The following is a 19,353-nucleotide window of genomic DNA, read 5'->3' as shown; positions in this document are numbered from 1 at the left end:
TACTGCTGTCTTTTCATGTTCGAGAGATAGTTTATCAAAAAGTAGAAAAAGAAAGCAACTTGAAATTCGGAAGTCGTGGGTTCGAATCCCACCGGCGGTATGTGGCTGTTATTTCTTCTACTTTCTGATCAATTACCTTTCAGCCGATAATGATTACCCTATCAATTTGCCGTTCATCAACACCATAAACTAAAATGAAAAATGCTCTTCTTAGTTTTGATGACTCCTGGCTTCCTTTGTATACTTGCGGCATAACGATCTCCTCAATTCCTTACCCTTGTCTGCTCGTAAAGACCGTTGGTCACTCACGGAGCGCACTCACGCAGGTGAAGCGTAGCGATTCTCCTCCCTCCTTAGAAGTGTTCAAAATAGAAGCCCTTTACAATCAACCGGATAATCAAAATGACCCACTTATAGAGCAGATCGCTGGCAGTATTTCCTTCAAACAACCAGGATCTGCTTTAGACTGGCAACGGAATGCACTCGTTGATGCTTTGAACGGCGTCAGACCGTCCGCTGTAGCTAAAATTCATGACAACTCAGGGAGACATTGATCTGGCAAGTGTTGAGTGGACATGTCGGTCGGCACTGGAGCGTCACTCCGTTACCTCCCTCAAGTGTGCAGAACAAAACATACACACCCCTCTTATGTGGTGCTGTTGTGAATTAAAAAAAAAGGAAAAAAGTATGAAAAATCTGATCAGGTACGTACAAGTTGCGGTCTTTGCATACTCTACTGCCTAGATCATCGCGTAGTTCATTCTTTGTGCCTAGCCGCCGAAACCAAGTCCCAGTACCACGAATAGTTATTCGTTGGGTTAGAGGTTAAAAAGAGCCATGATGCCCCAAACCAGCGCTAGCGTTTATTGAAGGAGACAAGTAAGCCTTCACCCTTAAGAAAACAGGCCCCCGAATGATGACGTTCGTACCGGACTTTGGCTCTAGCACCATTTTTCATTTCTACACTTCCTTGCTTGCCATCATCCCGCGCCATCACGCTTTGCGTACCCTATAGGTATACGCCGTGAATAGAATACAAACTACCATGGGAACATGGTAGTTACCGCCAGGTGAAAGCGCTCTTTCTCCTGAAAACAATAGCCCTCTCTGGACGCTCGTCCGTGGGAGCCGTCTCGGCCCGAAAGACGCAACCAATTACGCAGTACCGCTTACAAGGAAAATAAAAATGTAGGTCGGCGTTTGTTTGCCCACTCTGAGCGTGAAAACACGCTAGCTTACGCCTATTGCGCAACAAGCAGCAGCTCAGTTGGAAGGAAGGCCAGGACCGCCCCTTTAAGCGACTCGGCCAAGGCTGACGGCACGGGTGCGGAGACCTTCCGGGGTGACCGCAGTACGCGCCGCCTACACTTGTTTTTCTGTTACGCGGCCAACACGTGTGCGCCGGGTGGCGTGCTTGCTCCTGTGTTTTCTTTATCTGTTTTCATTTATTTTTCTAAGCGCGGAATCATCTGGCAGCCGAGATGCAGCAGCGTCTCGAACGTATCGATTAGAGCTGACATAGCACATCCGCAAGGAATCGCGTATTATTGTTACCTTTTGATGGTCCTCAGGTCTGTTGCAGCCATCCCAATCTAAAATGCAACCACGGTGTAGTAGTAGCAGTGTAGTAGGAGGGCGAAAAGTCTTTAAAAAAGACGACGACGTCGTCGAGGTAACACCGTCACGTTTGCTACTTGAATCCGCTGAGAACTGTGTCCATCATGCGCTGGAATGTGGCCGGCGCATTGCGCGAGCCGAGCGGCATGACGTTAAATTTGTATAGGCCTTCGGGCGCGACAAAAGCCGTTTTCTGCCGGTCAGCAGCTGACATAGGCACCTGCCAGTATCCGGAGCGCGGACGACTGAGGAAAAGAATTCCGCGCGTTGCAGGCAGCCGAGGGCACCGTCAATGCGGGGAAGGGGGTGCACATCCTTTCGCGTAATCTTGTTCAGTCGACGGTAATCAACGCAAAAGCGGACGGATCCATCCTTCTTCCGCAAGAGAACAACGGGGGGGCCCATGGGCTGTCGGAAGGCTGGATGACGTCACGCTGGAGCATGTCATCCACTTCTTTGGTAATGACGTCACATTCAGTGGACGACACGCGATACGGGCGCTGGAGCAAAGGGGCATGCGTGCCGGTGCCGATGCAATGAGTGACGAAGGACGTGCGGCTCAGTGATGTGTGCGGGAAGTCGAAGGACTGAAGGAAACGCTGAAGTAATTCGATGAGTTGATCGCGTTGGGCTGGCGAAAGGTTAGCATCGATACAGCGCGAAAAAACAGGAAAGTGCCTTAGGGCAGTAGCAGGAGAATCGAGGGCAGCTATGTGGACAGAGTCGAGGTCGTCAGAGACGAGGAATGTAATCTGTTGCAGGCATATCAATTCTAAAATGCAAGTACTGGGATTCAAACAGCGTAGTAGTTATGAACCTGGACGTTTCACCGGCGAGAAATGACGTTATTGTTATTTGCTGTTTCGGAAGATATGAGAAATGTCGACTACACATGGTTCTATCTGCTGCTTGATGCAGAGAGAGGACACTGACCTTATGGAACAGTGGTGGAAACGCAATAATTTAAGTCAGTGTCTCAGGCGAAACAATTGCCCACAGGCCACTGTAAGGCTAATCCCGCCTGTACATTTACACCACCACCATCACGTATAAATAGTTTTGTTTACAGACGATTGCAGAGCACATTTTAGGGCGTAAGCACTAATCCGATTGGTGTCAGCGCCGAGAAAAGTCGTCCGCTGTCTGTTCCGTTGTTTGTTCTCAGCTGCCCTAGAGCGAGCGCTGTGTCCCGTGGCACTCGCGCATCGTCGTCTTCTACGTAGAAGTCTGCGTTTTCGCACTGATTAGAGTGCAGTACATATTCTCCGTAGATTTTTTTTCTCTTTTAATTTTACTTCTGTTTTCTTTAGGCCCACCTATATGCTGTCTTAATTGCTATTGTCTTTTTTCTTTATCTTAAATAATGAAGGTCTGCCGCAAGGTTTTGGCCTGTTAAATGCAGAAAATAAAGAGGTAAAAAAAAGGTGGCTACGCGAGTCTCAAAGGAAGAGAAAAAGAAAATGACTTGATTAACTTTCGTTTGGTGCATCAAAAGTTTGGGATTTCTTCGTCGTAAGTTTCTTCCTCCTTGTTATTATTGAGAAAGGATAGCATTTTTATGCCAGAGTCACTGTAGTGCGGAAGCATGCTGTGGTGGTTGTTTGCCTCTTCAGACATAGAAGCGGGTATTGGCCAGGGTTTGCAGTACGTCTGCAGAACACTGTCAGACATTACCATCTTCCTCGTCGTCTCAAGAAATAGGTTGCTGTCTGGCCCATTACCATCAAAATACCAATAGCACAATTATTTTGCACTTCTTCACATCCAAATTTCTGGAATAAGTTTTGGCAAATAATGTCTTCGTTTCCAGCTACCATTGGACTCTTTCAGCTCCACCCAGTCGGCATCGACATCACAGCACTGCCCCGAAAACATGGCGCTCTTGGGTGCTTCTAACTGGATTCGTAATTGCTAACCTCGAATACCACTTCGTCAAGGTTACGACTCACGCAAAATTCTTCGCACCATGAGTCGCCCACCTGAAGCCAAGCTCCAGCAGAGAGGCCGTAGCAGCAGTGTGAACAGCGAAGCCAGGAGGACGAGCAAGAGCGTGCCCGGTACGGAAGAGCCGGCCTTGCAGTCGTTTCGAGCCAGCGCCAACAAAGTGCTAGCATCAAGAATACAGGAACGACTAGGGGCGCCTCAGAGACCGGAACCAGTGCGGCAACCGACGCTAGCGCCACGTGAGCAGCAAGTGACTGCGATAACGCTGCGATGCAACTGCTGCACGCGGGTCATCTTCGATGGCTGGAAAGCCGTGCACTGCGAACACGTCATCTGCATCGACTGCATGGTGAAGACCTCGCGGGAGCTGATCCACTGCCAACTATGCATTAGCATGTGCGACGAGGACGGGGATCACGGTGTGTGCATCGTGTGCTTCGGGTGCGAGCTCCTGTGCCGGTGCCCGGAGCGGCTGGAGCGCGTCGCCATGTACAGCGAACTTCGTCACAGGACCACGGGCAGGAAGCCGCCGGAGTTTTATAAGCGCTTCAGCAGGCGACGTACCACCCGGTTGGAAAACGTCAACTTGACAGCCAACGTCGGCGATGTATTTCAAAGGGAAGGGGCCGCCAGAAAAGTCACTGAACGAGAAGATAAACCGGACCAGGAAGTTTATGAAAAACTACGGAAACTGAGCGCCAAGCAGCAGAAAATGGATCAAAGATTAAAGTACCTGGAAAGTAATTTCGAGCGGCTGCAAGGGAAAGTAGAAGACATTGCCCGTGCTCGGCCTCCGGAAGCACTGTTTCAACCATTCCAAGAACAGCAGCAGCAATATGGCGGCGGATACCAGGGACAATTTCTAGGATTTCAGCAAGCGCAGCAGACATTCCAACCACCAGACCCTTGGCAAGTCCAGGGAATGCCTCAGCCCTATGCTGACTTTGATCCGTTGGCGCAAGCCTTCAATCAGCCTCCGGCCGGTTATCAGGAACCTTACCAGAACGAGTTCCCACAGGTTTCCCTCTTCGATGCTATGAGACAGGCTGCAGGACAGCAGAATCTTTACGGCGGCACGGAAGCGCCACCGAGACGAGCTTTCGTGGCCGTTCTTCAGATGGGCTCTCCAAGGGGAAGCCCAGACGGCGGCATGTTTGGATCGATCCGAGCGCGAGACGGTGGAAGAAGTATGGAGAGCTCCATAGTAATAAGAGAAATCCGTAACGAGGCCGACGATGGCAGGCACCGAAAGGAAACTGTGGAATACGCAAAAAGCCAAAGTGAACCTGCACGTTACTGCGAGCCTGCGGAAAACCTCTCAAGAAGAGTGATAGCTTCAGCAATTGATGTCCGCCCTATTCGGAACAGGTCTCCCAGTGCGAAGAAGCCGCAGAAAAGGGATGCGGAAACTTCGGTTCAAATGGGAACTCTGGTTACGGAGCTTACCAGGCTCTATGACAAAGTGGCGGCACTCGAGGTCGACAATGAAAGATTGAGAGAGGAACACAGAAATCTAAAGAAAGAGAACGCTAGGATGCGCGGGACCATGAAAGAGCTGCAGTACGAGCAGGCTCGCTCGAGGCAAAACCTACTCGGGCAGGTACCGCAGCAGCCATTAATCATGCAGACTCAGGTCCAGCAGCCACAACAAACTATGCGCATGTACTGTGACCCCGGTGGGCAATCAACCACTGCCGTTAAGCTGGATGTGGATGCCTTCGCAGATCACTCCAGCAACTCAAGCGATTCAAGCAATGACGAGAGCCCGAGCAATGGCCAGCCAGATGATTCTTCAAAGTCGTCAGGAAACAACGGGGCGAAAAAGAGCGCAAAAGTGGAAGAGGAAGTGAATATTGTGGTGCAAAGTGCTCCCGCCGGTGAAATCATGCTCAATAACGACGCGACTCCTGGGAAAACCCTAGCTTTTACGCGGATGCCGACAGTAGGATATGCGCCGGCCGGGATCTACGGAGCTCCGCAGAACCGGAGGACTGCCTCTCTGCCCAGCCAGTCTGTGGCAGGGAAAGTGAGTGACTCAGACCTTGAGACGTACAAGGAGCGAGTGAACGACATCATGGACTGGTACAAGTTGTGCAAACGTAAAGAGGCGTTCTTGGAACAGACCACCCTGGCGTACCTCAGACACAAACTGGGTAACGGCTGCCACTACCTAGACTACGGCCGCGCCTTTCGCTGGGAGCTGGACAGGTGTCTTAAACTGAGCTCCGGAAAGTCGTGCTTCAGAGACTTCAGGGTCTTCAGTGGTCCCATTGTTGACGTTGCCTCTAAGGGTCTTATACGCTTGGTAATCGACCCGTTACCGTCTTCAATCTGTCTGTACGTCGAGATTCTTATTTCCGCTAAACCCAAGCGTGACCAGGGTTACACGCTCAGGGTTCACGACATGAAGTCGAGGAAGGACTTCCACTATAAGCGCTACAACTCAGAAGACATGTTCGGATTTAGGGGCGTCTTCTCCTATCCTGGGACGCCGTGTCTGGGATTCTTTTCTGTCATGGTCCAGCTAGACCACAGTGATCTGCCCAGGACGTTCAGAACCGGAGACACGCTACTAATTGAACTGGCAAAAACCTAGTTCTGAGAATAACGCGGTTTCCTTCGGTCAGCCTTCATCAAACTTGGAGAAGGCGTTCTGTGCTGCAGCTTGTGCGCTTTGATTCGACGTACGACCTCCGGACAACCTTCTGCATTAAACAGCAAGACTCGAAGCGTAGATTTTTTATTGGTGGATATGTAGTATTGAACGGAACGTACCTTGTAGGCGCCTTGCCATGATTGAGCATTATATTTCTTTAGCTATTAGTCAATAAGATTTGTATTAGTCAGCACATATTAGTTTATTCTGGTACACCCAGTTTATGGCTTTTAGCGCTCTGTAATTACAGGCTAAATAAATCTTTCGCTCCAGATTTCACTTACATTATGAGCGTTGCATGAATACACGCTAGTGAAACGGAGCACCGGCAGAATCATAGTTATGAAGACATTTTATTTAATGAATTGTAGGCTGCTGAGAAGCACAAAGATGGTTGGTTGGTTGGTTGGTTTTATGGGATTTAACGTCCCAAAGCGACTAAGGCTATGAGAGACGCCGTAGTGGAGGGCTCCGGAAATTTCGACCACGTGGGGTTCTTTAACGTGCACTGACATCGCACAGTACACGGGCCTCGAATTTCTCCTCCAAAGAAATGCAACCGCCGCGGCCGGGATCGAACCCGCGTCTTAGCACAAAGATGACAGTAGTGCGTAACCATGCCGCTCTACCGCTTCGTGAGCATGAGCTTCTACTGGAGATACTCGAGTGGGCTTTTCTACTCATTGTAGCGTTTTTTTTTAATTATCTCAGGGGTCGTTGAAATGTACCAGCAGAGGTATAAACGGGGCGTCATGCTGTTCATGCAAATTGCAATACGGCTTTGAATGGAAGATCTAGTAAACAAAAGACTTCTTTCTTTTTTCCTTTTCGTGGCTGCTTCCAATAACCTGATCATCTAGCACAAAAGGCTGACGGCGCCTAGGACTATATAGAGTTTCCGCAGACATACAGGGCGTTCAAAATTACATTTTCTATTTTTTTTTTTGTAACAAACGTAACAGTACATGAAATGTGATTTCACACGCACGTCTTGCAACCACGGAGACAAAGTGAGAATACAATATTTCTCGTCAACCTCGGAATTAACTAAAATCAACGGCTGTTCTGCAACTGTAGCTAGCGTGTATGTATATTAAGACCTTAGAGGCAGTTGCAGTACGAGGCGACTTCATTTGGCACAATTCTAACACGCGCGTTTTTCGAGATATTTGTCTTCAAAGTGTCATGGGCTAAAATTCCAGCTCAGTCCGCGTGATTATGCATACAAGGTGATGGTGATGGGCGCAAAACACCTCCCGGCACGACGCAGCCGTTTGGATGAAGTTTCGCCAGCCGTCGGCGTGGAGTGAGAAGCGAGGCTGATAAGAGATTAAGTTTTACTTTCAGCTATTAAAATGGAAGAAATGCCTCGCGCAAAAGCTGCGCCATACTAAGAAGTTTCGCGTAGACGCTCAGCTGCCTTGCATGCGCAATTACGTGGGTTGAGTTAAACTTCGGAGGCAACATTTCGGAACTCGTACTCGTTAAAAATTAGACCAAAATGGAGTATGACTTTATAGACAGGGATGTGAATGACTATAAGTTTCCAGTATAAACATGAACGCATGCTGTAATGCTGAAGCGTTTATTTACTGATTTTAGGTGATAAAAGGTTGACGGCATTTTCTCACTTTGTGCCTGCCTGGTCGCATATCCTGTGTGCGAAAACGGCGTTCGTGCACATATACAGCCAGCTGTACTTCTTAGTCTAATTTTCACATCCTGTACAGGCACGGTTGCTGTTCTAATGATGAGTGTATACCAAGGATTCCTGGATCAATATACCACACCTGCCCGAAACACTGGGAAGTTTTGACGTGCACGTTTCACTTTCGCGCCGTTCCCGATGGATCTTGTTGCGGTCTCGCAAGCCATATCCAGGGGGCGCCATCCGCACGGGTGCGAAGCGCCCCCTGCAACTTGGGCCGCGAAGCGCCGGCGAAGCGTCGCGCGCTGGGCGCACCGCAGCGCCAATGGGGAGGTGCTCTGCGCCCTCGCTCGCCGTCCCTCCTCCTCCGTGGTGAACCGCCCTCGCAGCAGCAGGCCGCGAAAGCAGCAGGAGCAGCGCGCAAATGGCGCCCACCGTCGGGAACCCCGCCGCGGCAGCGTTCTAGCCCAGCACGCCGGTATCCCACCAAGCTCCGGGGGCGCATCGGGGCAGCGAATGCGCTTCGGCGGCGCGGTGCCCGGATCCGGCTGAGGACGCAGAACGCGGCCAACTTTCGCGGCAGCCGCCGTGGTGAAGTGGGCTTCGCACGCCGTGTTACCCCGGTGCAACTTCTGAGATGCAACCTCCTCCGCGAAAGGTGGAGAGCCTTGCCCAGTCGCTTCAGACTCCCGTCGTAGCTTGTCCCGTTTTCCCTCGGGTGTAGAGTGGCCTGTTTCCCCCCTCATTCCCAATGTGAGTGCGTGTGCGTGCTTGTGCGTCGGTAGAAGTCGCGGAGCTTGGCTTTAGACGGCGTCCAACTTGGCTGGCCTGCACTTCTACTGCGGTCCCTTTCGTGAACCCGAAATTCGGGGTGAAAGGGGGTGCAGTTTCGATCGCCCCAAGGCGCGGTTCGGCCTCGCCTCCCCTTTTCCCTCTTCGCTTGAAATAAACTGTTCGCTGCATGGGAACCTGAAATATTAGTGCTGCTACGCAGAGGTTTACTCAGATTGTCTGCAAACTCTTGTCGTTAAACGGAATGTGCACGCCTGTCGCTCTGTGCATCGCCTTTGATTCTTCGTCGGTTTTCGGGTAGAGCGGTTATACTTGCAGATAAATCTCTATGTTCTCGGTTAAGGAAAGAATCCATTGGGAGTGTCATGGACCTTAGAGCGTGGTACCATGTTCACCAATCGCGCAATGACTCTTTCAGCTCTCTATGGCTTAATATGCAGATATTCTTGATCTTGAAGTGCTTTGGAAGAAAATCACGCGGTTAAAAGTTTTTTCACACCACTTTCAGGTCAAGGCTCACACACAGCTCAAGAACATCCACAATGAGCAGATTACAAAGCTGCAAACGAAACATCAACAAGATGTGGAGTTACTCGAAGACCTTCGGTAAGTGAAAAACAAGCTGCCCTCCTTTCATGTTGGCTATTCGTTTGATTTTTGAAAGGACGCACATTTTGCGGTGCCAAACTGCGTATTAGCTTTACTTTCATCCGATCTCTTATTGAACAATAAATTGAGTGCACGGATTTTCTTTCGTTGCTCAAATGCAGTGCTTTCAGAATGGCAACTAGAAACTTTTTCTGTCCAATGGCATCACTAGATTTTGCAAACATCTTGCCTGCAGCGTTAAAACGCAGTTCACAAAAGCAAATTTAACTTAATAACTTCGGATATAGTAACTTATACTGATGAAGCGCACTTGTAAAACGGCCAGTATACATAGAAAGTTGCGGGCAACAGTGCAGTGGGCATGAATTTTTCTTTTGAGATACGCCGATCTGAAAAGTGAGAAGGTTATGCAGGCGAAATAGAGAAAGCACAGCACGCAATTCTTCTGCGGTACTTTTAAGAAAGAGCACAAATAAGTTGCAACCACAAACAAGGTCGTTCGCCTCAGCAGATTAGCAAAGGTAGAAACACAATTCAGAGAGTGAGAATGCTTCTCAAATTTTCCTGCGCTCGTACGAAGTGCTGCAACTTTCGTCATTTTTACTCATATCGCTTAGCCATTGTCGCTTAAGAAAGCCCGTGTTGCTGTACCCGTTCTCAGTTTTCTTTTAGTTATGTAACAACGTCGCGTATGCTCCTAGAATCCTGCCATTTTAATATTTCATTACCGGGATGTTCTCATAACGTTCGAGCATAAGGTGTACCGGAAGGTCCGGCTTTTAATTGGAGCATCCAAACGAGGCACAAATTGTACCTAACGAAGTTGTCGCTCAAAATCTCAACTCGTCGAAAATGTTGCACTCGGCTAGAAGACTTTAGGCATTGCGGGAATCCTCCTGGTACTTTGTCGAAACTCACGAGGCCTGGTACAGGGCAGCAAAAGCAAATATAGGAGCGAATCGTGTTACTTGCATGTATTCTTGTTTGAAGGCATGCTTCTTTTTTCTTTCATGTTCTTGATGCGCGTTTTTCTGTCCTTGAAGATCAATTATGTAGTGGTGGCGTGCCCAGGCTTTTTCTGCGCAATCACTACGTTCGGTGCCTAGAATTCGGCTTCATTCAAAGTATCTTACGATCTTAACGATGTACTGCCCGTACATGTGCGTCACACACGGCTTCGGCTTAACAGCGCATACCCATATATTGACGCCTCTGGAGCTGTCCGCCGCGCTAGCTTAGTGCGTATGGCGTTCGCTTTATGAGAACGAATGTTTGGTCCCAGCCACAGCGGCTTCATTTCGGTCGGGTGAAACGCAAAAGCTTCAATATGCTGCGTAATATAGTGCACGTCGCAGAAACCCAAGGTCCGAAATCAAGCCGAAGACTTCCACCTTCATGTACTTCATAGCCCGTATTGTTCCGTTCACACGCGAAAACCCACTAATCCGAAATTCAGCTTCTGTGAGTCTCTTACAACGAAGATATACTGCAGTGGAATGTTTTTTCAAGGGACGTTTTGCTGTCTCGACGCGGCTGTAGCCACCACAGCCAGCTTTGACAAACGACCACGACTGTTTCAAACATTGCAGAAGAATGCCATGGGTGAAATCTGCAATACGTTCTGCCGAGCTGTAAGGACCTAACTGTGTCCTCCGTGGTTTCGACTTGGTGGTTAAGGAGATTGGGCACTTCACGTTAGGTGTGCCTGACAAACTGACAATCATCAGCAGCGTTGCTGATGTTCTGGCGTGTATTCGTTTACACTGTGAGAATTCTTTGCGTGACCATACTTCGTGTAATTATCATCAGTTGGTTAACTTCCAAGCCCATTTCATTGATCTCCACTTAGGTCCCTCACCAGTCGCAACAGGACTGACCTCATTCGTTTATACTCGCTGCAAATTCATCTCCTAAATCTCGTCCTAATCTCACCCGCGAGCTTGACTCTCGGCCACGCCTTGCTATACCCGTATTTACCTTTTCCTTGAAACGCACAATGTTACTTTAACAGCCCATTATTTATAGAGTCCGAATGACGACTCTGAATTACGTGTTTCGGTCAAGTCCATTTCCTTCTCCTGACTCCTTTAAATTTATATTTCGTGGATGTTAATTAACGACGAAGACAAGAACATGCATGGCCAACTAGGCGTTACGACCGTTCCATCGCGTTCATGCATTCGCTTTTCCTTCGAAAATATTTTTACTCGCTTGCACAATTTTCACTGTACTTTGCGACCGTCTCGATTGCAGGAGCCTAAAGCAAGCTGAACTCTCCACGCGAGGCCTTCTTCGCTCCTGACATAGAAATAATCCACACGTTCGCATTCATTGAAAAGCCCCGTTATGCTCATCTGCATATTTTAAAAGAGAACTTGCATGGAAAGCCGAGTTTCCAAGAACTGCGTAGCGGGACGATCACAGTCTCTCTTACCTAGAAAGGTGACGCGCAATCAAGCGCGCATTGCCATTACAGAGAATGGCTTCTAAACACGCAAGGCCGTTCGCAGAATAAAATTCCATAAGATTCGCAGAATTCGTTTTTTTTTTCTCAGTTTCTTTAATTTTCAGTGACTGCACACGTTTTTAGATGGTGCTCGTCTGGTTTGTGTAAATTTTTTCTTGGGCGGTCTTGTTTCAATTATGCTGGTTTGGCAATTTCTTCGAAGCTTCCACCAAAGGGGTGGAACAGTGTCCACTTACCGTCTTCCAGACATGAATCTGTCCAACAGATAGAGCCTATTAATACTCGACTGATACGCCGAACTTTAATAATTCTTTATTCCTTCGCTGAACATAAACGAATATGTTTTGAGCAACAAATTTCACCTCACAACCCGGTTTATTTTTAATTATATAGATTCATGTGCGGAACAAGATTTCCGTTACCTTTATTGCATTTACTGAAGATGCCCTTTAACGCCTGCTTTTCGTGCGCATGAAACAGCGTTTGTGTACTGGGAGCACTGTCTTGTTGGGAATCTCACTGGTTGTATTCCGAGTCTGAAAAAAAAAAACAATAGTTTTGTCTCATTCACAAAATGGTGCGCTCAAAACTAGCTAAAGTAACTGGGTGAATAATTGAGCCGCGATAGATAGACGAAGTGCTTACCAAATAATCTAGCAAAATTTAGTGCGCTTGTTTGAGACATATCAATCGGTGATTTCTGTCGCCATCGAAGACTTTGTCCATGAATGCAGAGTTTTCTGCTACACAGGCCGCCCTAATATGCACCGCCACCAATTCGTTCTTGGTCTCCAGGAACTCAAGATCCTTTCTTGCAAATGTAGAAATCTCAGCTGTGTTAATGACGACACTTCAGCGTGCGGACTCACGATGTTAATAGTAAGTTGGCAAAGTTCACAACTGTAGTATTTACTCTAAAAGCCTCAGTAGATAGAGAGCGAAACACGGCTGTCTTAACGCACATTCTTTGTTTGCCAATAAATCTATTCCTTTTTCACAGGTGGACACTGTAGATGCCTAAAGCCACTCGATAGGCTTCTTGTTAGCACTGCTGAGGTTTATATGCTAGATCATGGCGTAAGCGGTCGCCTCTGGACGCAGCAACCTTCTGCATTTTCACCTCCTTTGCCTCGTAAAGCTGACCATGCTAATGGAATATTAGCATGTTATTTTAAAGCAGAGGGGTTACAGCGGTTCATTTGTCGCGTGTATGTTGGTCCCATCAATCGGGATCAATAAACGAATTGCCTGAAACCTACTTTACTTGCCCCTGAAGGCTGAACGTCCTGTCATGTTTACGAAGTGGCGTCTTGATATGCTTTGACGCGGAAGCTTGAGGGACAAGCTGACGTTGCGCCGGCTTATGTGACGTTCAGGAAAAGAGTGATGACGTTCCGCACTAGCGGCCGCTACGCCCCGCCAGCCACGATGCAGTCACATTATTTGTAGTGACATCAGTACTCCAATGTCAAGGCAGACCAGATTCTGTTACTTTTGGCAATATAGATTATAATGAAAGATAACAACACTGATTATTTGAAAAACTCCTGCTTCACCTTGCCATCAGCCATCAACACTTGCAGTCACTCTGGAATTCGCAATTTTTTCTTTTATTATAAGACAGCACTACTACAAAAACCCAACCCGCTTGCTCTCACGGCAAACTGCGGATGACATAGTTACCGATACTTGGGCATTGGTTTTCGTTGGCTGTCCTCGGGCGCAGGTTGTTTGGGTGTTTCTCCGGCGTTATGCTGGGGTACGAACTATTAACGGCATTAACGGCGTACGAAAGACTCTGTACAACAGTTATCTGGAAACTAGAGTTCCGCTTTCGCTGGCGGATGGCTGTAAAAAGCAGATGCCCATGTTCTTGATAAAATATATCGGCTTTTTTATTGATATACAGCGCTGCCTATATGGCACGACCAGATTGCGCTCTGTATGTTGCGCTGAAATTTAAGCGCTCACATGGTCTTGACTCTGGGTGTCTTCTTGCGTTGTTGGGAATGAAGCTGGGCCGTATCCTTTTGGGTATACTCTTAGCCTCCAGCTTTTTATTCTTGTTACACGTTTCTGTGCAACAATACTCACCATATATCAGCAGACATGTCTTAAACTCGCGTTAATAATCATAAGTCCCCCATTTTGCCTTGTCTTTGGTGCACATTATGGTCCCAGTGACTGCTACGCCTTTAAACCGCTATCCCTAGCAATACGTCTGTAAGTACTCAAGGTTGAAATGTTGGCACTGCTTGTTTCCTTGCCTCGTCAGCCCTCCTTTCTGAGGGCATATTTTCATACTTCATGTTCATTTATGGCTGCCATCGTAATGCAGTCTGTGATTGACCAACCTTCTTTACCCTTTTCTATAACCCTTGAGTAACGTAACAAGTCGTTCGTCCCATGAGACATTTAATCAATCAATCGCTTTCGAAAACCGAGTGAACGAACGAATTTTCAGTATGAGGAAAAAAGTGCGACGTGAAACATTGCAGTTAAGCTACTTGCTGTGTTCACAGAACTTTGCTTCCATACATGCTTGCAGCTTAAGAGTAGCCAGCGCCTTACTCGCTGGGTGTCCAGAGTGAGCTATCTTTTCATTTGACATGATGGTTAGCCAGCGACCTTGATCTTGACTATCCAAGCAGAGTTTTTATGTCGGAGTACCTTGAGTGCGATGTATAGTACAAGTCAGGCGATTCGAGTCACCTACAGCTGTACACTGCGAAGAGCGAAGACACGACCGTAAAGAAGAACATTTGGTTGTGGTACTTGCACGATGCTGTGTTTATTATTTTGTTTTCTAGTCGCGGTAAATTATTCCTGCTTCATTGATTACTCTTCTTCATGCGTCTAACCAATGATGACAACTACGACCCGTATGGGGCTCACGGTGTCGAAGGCGGTTCGACTCAAGCGCCTAGCAAACGAAGGGGCATCGCGCCACGATAGCTTAAAAATGCAAACATTTATAATTATAGGCGTTGAATCCGGCACAGGAATATTTAACAGAATAAAACTGAAAAGTGTTATCCGGCCGAGAAAGATTACTTTAAAAAAAAATCGACTATGCCCTGTCTGCTCGAACCAGGTGTCTCAGGCTGCTAAATCGAAAGAAGAACTGTATATTATAAAGAGGGAAATCTGATTCTATATAAAATTTAAACGAGACAAAAGAAAGCTAACAAATATAACAATCCGCGCCTCCGGCCCTCCAGGAAACGGGCTCGACTGCGGGATTTAATTATTCTAAGATACGTGGAATGCATAGAATCACGGATTTCATATTCAGGCTTTTACTCCCGGCTTCTGAATGGAATATGACTGATCGATATTTTTGGAGTTTCGTTTTTTGTGGTGTCTCCTATGCACGATAACATGGTTCAAAGAAAAAAAAAAGATGAGTGCCATATTGTGTCGGCGTCAACGTCGATCGTCACTGAAAGCTGCACGAAGAACAGCAAGAAATATACACGAATTTTCCGTTTAGTAGGACGTCAAGGCCGCCACTGGCTTGGCAGGCTCATACAGTATGCTGATGTCTCGAACCAGCACTCTCTCTTTTTTTTTTTTATTCTGAGTATCGGCATTGTGAGTACAATGGCGTCTGATATACGCTCGCAGATGGAAAGTAGGTAATATCAGGAATTCTTTTTAGCTTTGCGTAGGCTTTTCTTTTCTGATTTTCGCTTATTTCTTTGCTATTCTGGAGTTTGAATGACGCTGTCTATTGCGTTATATGCTTTATGCGGCTATTGAGAATGTTGCAACAAAAGTCTGGAGGCAGGCCGGCTTTCTCTGCACTTCCGGAGTATGAGAGTGCTGACAGTAAAACATGCACATGCACAGAGTCGTGGTAAATGGAAATGAACATAAACTTTGTTGTCATGGTCCTCAAGCGAAGCATGAATCTTTTTGTTACAACAGTCATTGCGCTTTGAGTGCACATAGTAGCAGGCGCATACCCAGCTAGAGAATATGTAGTTAAGTGAACTTTAGTCTAAGTAATTGTTTTGCATTGCTTGAGCCACAGTGTAACAATGAAACTGTAGAAATGGCTATGGCTTGAAACCTTTTTGTATTTTTCTTGTAACGGAGTTTGCCTAGGCTCTTAAAGGTTTGTTACTCCGACACACTGCACATTTATATTTCATTGCAGCCTCATTTTACTCCGTTTGATTTGCCTAATACAAAAATGAAAATGGCCGCCTGCATTTTCCTCGACAGTTTTGACGATAAAATTTTGGTGATTTTAAGTGCCGGTGGCTCTGCTTTCGTTGTTCCCACAAGACAATATCGAGAAAAGTTTCGGGGCAACATGAGAGCAACAGCTGTAAACACAGGCGCAGGAAGCAGTGCTCTATTCCTGAGAACAAGAGCAACATCCCTCTTCTTGACACTTGACACATTTAAAGCTTCGATAAATTTCCTCCGTTTTCTGGCATTCTCCCGCCTACACGTCCTTTGCCTTTTTTATATTTTTTTTCGCCCCACCTCAATCTTTCTCGGGCCACTATTGCTTTTAGACAGCCTGGTTGGCTGATTTTCGACATGCCATTCCGCCTCACTGTGTGCTACATCGCTACGCGATGACATGGAAGGCTGAACGGGAAACAGAGTCACGTGCTTTGTAGCCCCTGTGTTCACAGAAAGTTAGTAATCAGTCACACAGCGCTGGTAGCGTAAACTTGATGCTGCGACACCTAATTACTTTTTAGCTGTAAGGCATGATGCGTCCAGCTGCTTTGTGGCGCTAAATTTTAACGTAATTTTGTGTCAATTTCTTAATCAAATTGTACGAGCTACGTTTAACTGTGTTTCCTTAGGAATTTCTAAAGAAAGGTTGTCAGAGACATTTAACCTCTTTTCTTGTTGGAACACCTCTACAAAGGTTAGACGTTTGTTGAATGAGAAATTAATGTATGACATTGTGCAAAAAATATGAAACATAAAACAAGTTTGAATTTGGGTCCCAGGTAATTAAAAATTATTTCTCACCTAATTTAATTTCTTTGCATTAACCACCACAAAGACTTTTGATACGGCTGCTTTGGCTGGGGAAAAAGCGGGCAAAGTTTTCTATGGTACAATTCAGGCTTGAGGTTAAACAGGCATAGCAATCCGCAGAGCAATCAATAACTTTTCCCGCTCCACAAAAAAAAAAAAAAACACTTCACTTTTTGCTGTCTTTATTCGCTGTTCAGATTAACTCGGGGGAAGTTTTCATCTTCACACAGGTTTGAAAGATGCGCTTTCGGGGATTTTTATGCACGGAGCCCTGTTCTAAACAAAGACACAGCGAGTGACGGTTAGTGTTTCCACGGTGTAACAATATATTCTTGCACCATGGTGCTTCGCACAGACGTCTAGCTCAAATGCGTAACATGTAGAACTATGAGCAAAAGAAGCCAATAGCCGCTGAAATCGAGAAAAGCACGATGGAATACTTTTTTTTGTGATAGAGTGTTGATTAGAGGCGGAAACTATGTAATCATTTTAAGCAATTTTTTAGAAAATCTCGCGTGGCACCGGTAGAATCTCATGCCGCTATTTCTGCATGTCGTGTGCAGCGCTGTATCAACTGAGTACGGCGGCGACAGCTGTCTCGCTTTCGGCTTTTGAATGTGCTTGATTTGCGTGCAGCGTAACTTTGCGAGTATCCGCTGTGGTGGCTCAATCGTCACAGCGTTCGGTTGCTGAACCTAATGTGTATGCATTTCTATGGAGGCGAAATGCAAACACGCTCGTGTTCTGTGCGATATCAATGCACGCTATGGAACCCCAGGCGATGTAAATTAATCCGGAGCTTTCCACTACAGTCTCTCATGGGCCATTTACAGCTTTGGGACGTTAAACCACACATACCACGTATATTGTAGGTGCTCCTAGAATATTACAAAGAACACTTAGGTGTCTGGAATTTTTTCTCGTTCCGTGCAGAAGATATAATTGTTTACTGAGTTCAAACGCGAGCGCACTAATGGCGTATGCTAACATATGCATAACGTACTTCGTAACTTTAGTTAAGTAAGGCCTGACAAGAGCTTGCTTGCTGAGGCGTGATGCGTAATATTATGGCTGGATCTGCACAATGCCTAGCCTTGAGAGCGTTCACCAGCGCCGCATCCGACCATAAAGGCAGTCGTTAATTTTCTTTTATGGGTAAGTTCATCAGTAGACGAAAAAGGGGAGGGGGGGGAGGGGGGAGGAGTTAGATGCGCATTGATTTTAAATAAGAACACATTTCACAGGGGGTAGGAAAAAAAGTCTTAGTATGCTTCTCTGGTCAATATCAGGCAGAATAAGGCGCTGCAGTATTTCCAACCAACGAGCACAGACATTTCAAAAGCCACAGAGCAGAAGGGAATCGAGCTGACAAAAGGGACACAAATGGAAGTAAGCCAGTCGCGATGAAACGACGGAACTGCGAGCGCAAGTGAGGGGAGCTTGAGGGGTGGCCGAGACAAAAGACTCTGAGGTCGCCGAAAGACTCTCCGCGTGCTGCGATTTAGCCAATTCCCCAACAGCGTCCTTCTCCCCTTCCTCCTACACCGCCTCCTTCTGTGGGGAAGCAAGCCTTTGTCGAGATTGGGGACGGAGGCAGCAAGTGCAGAGCTAACATCGCAGATGCTAACCACGTTTTCAGCCGCTGGCACGTGTTATCCGAGCCGAGCTCCAATTGAATTGGGAGCGATGGAAGGGGAAAAAAGAAGATGGAATAACGCAGAAGAAACTAAATAGTTTCAGAAGGACAACAGTCACGTGTGACGGACTCAGGGAGGGAGAGGGAATGGAAGAAAGAGGAGCCGGAGAGTGAAAGGGCTTGCTAGCTTACATAGCGTCCGGTTGCGGCCGGCAGCTTAATGGACGCCGCAGTGATGGAACTCTGCGGACAAGGACGCAGCGGACAGATGAAGAGATGCGAAAAGAGGGAAGGACGGGGTAAGGAGGGAGGGAGAGGGGATAACAGGCGACGTCGCCCTGCTCCCGTTGTCCGACGGTCTTTATTATTCCTTTTTGGTCGATTTCGCTGCGCAAATGCCGCCTGGTACCCCTACTCCCCCTTTCCCGTTCCCCTCCTCTTAGCCCCGAGGGTGTACGCAGAGTATATGGATTTGCCTCTGCGTCTTCTTGCTCTGCCTGCTTTGCGGGCGCAAACGTTGGCCGCTGTGCTGGCGCGTCGAAGTCGGTCCGGGACGCTGGATCGGCGAGAACGATTCGTTTCGTCCTCGTCGTCTTGCGGAGATGAGCGTTAAAGATTGGATGAGGCGTCGCCGATGGGAAACAGTCGACGAACCTGTTTGCTCCAGACGGGACGGCAGAAAGGGGGCTGGAGGCTACGAAAATGTCGTTACTGGATCGCGTCAGCGGTGGAGTCAACTGACGCGAAAGACAGCCTCGCCTCTGCGTGTTGCCGGGTGTCGTCTTTGCGGACAGCATATCGAGCCGAGAAGATGGCGGAAGCTAGAAATGAGATAAAGACTCTTTCTTGCGCAGACGGACATGCGAAAATAAGTTTAATCCTTCTTTTTTTTCTCCGCGATTTGCTATTGTGTCTTGTGACGAGAACGTTCAGTTACTTTGCTTCATACTGGATGAAATGTTTAATATGCAGCT

General features: G+C 47.3%; 1 protein-coding gene across 3 annotated transcripts in view; it reads left to right on the top strand.

Annotated features, from left to right (window-relative positions):
- Window positions 1-8,184: 8,184 nt before the first annotated feature.
- Window positions 8,185-19,353, top strand: part of nwk (FCH and double SH3 domains nervous wreck) — a 126,826-nt gene continuing 115,657 nt past the window's right edge. For all 3 annotated transcript variants that reach the window (XM_089567055.1, XM_089567057.1, XM_089567056.1), the window contains exons 1-2: window positions 8,185-8,523; window positions 9,166-9,263. In XM_089567055.1, coding sequence (XP_089423181.1) covers window positions 8,503-8,523; window positions 9,166-9,263 — 119 coding nt within the window. In that variant the 5' untranslated portion in view covers window positions 8,185-8,502. The remainder of the gene's footprint in view (window positions 8,524-9,165; window positions 9,264-19,353) is intronic.

This window comes from Amblyomma mixtum, chromosome 1, assembly GCF_055824585.1.
Source record: "Amblyomma mixtum isolate Tamu chromosome 1, ASM5582458v1, whole genome shotgun sequence".
Taxonomy (NCBI): Eukaryota; Metazoa; Arthropoda; class Arachnida; order Ixodida; family Ixodidae; genus Amblyomma; species Amblyomma mixtum.
This window is presented reverse-complemented; position numbering and strand designations above follow the sequence as displayed.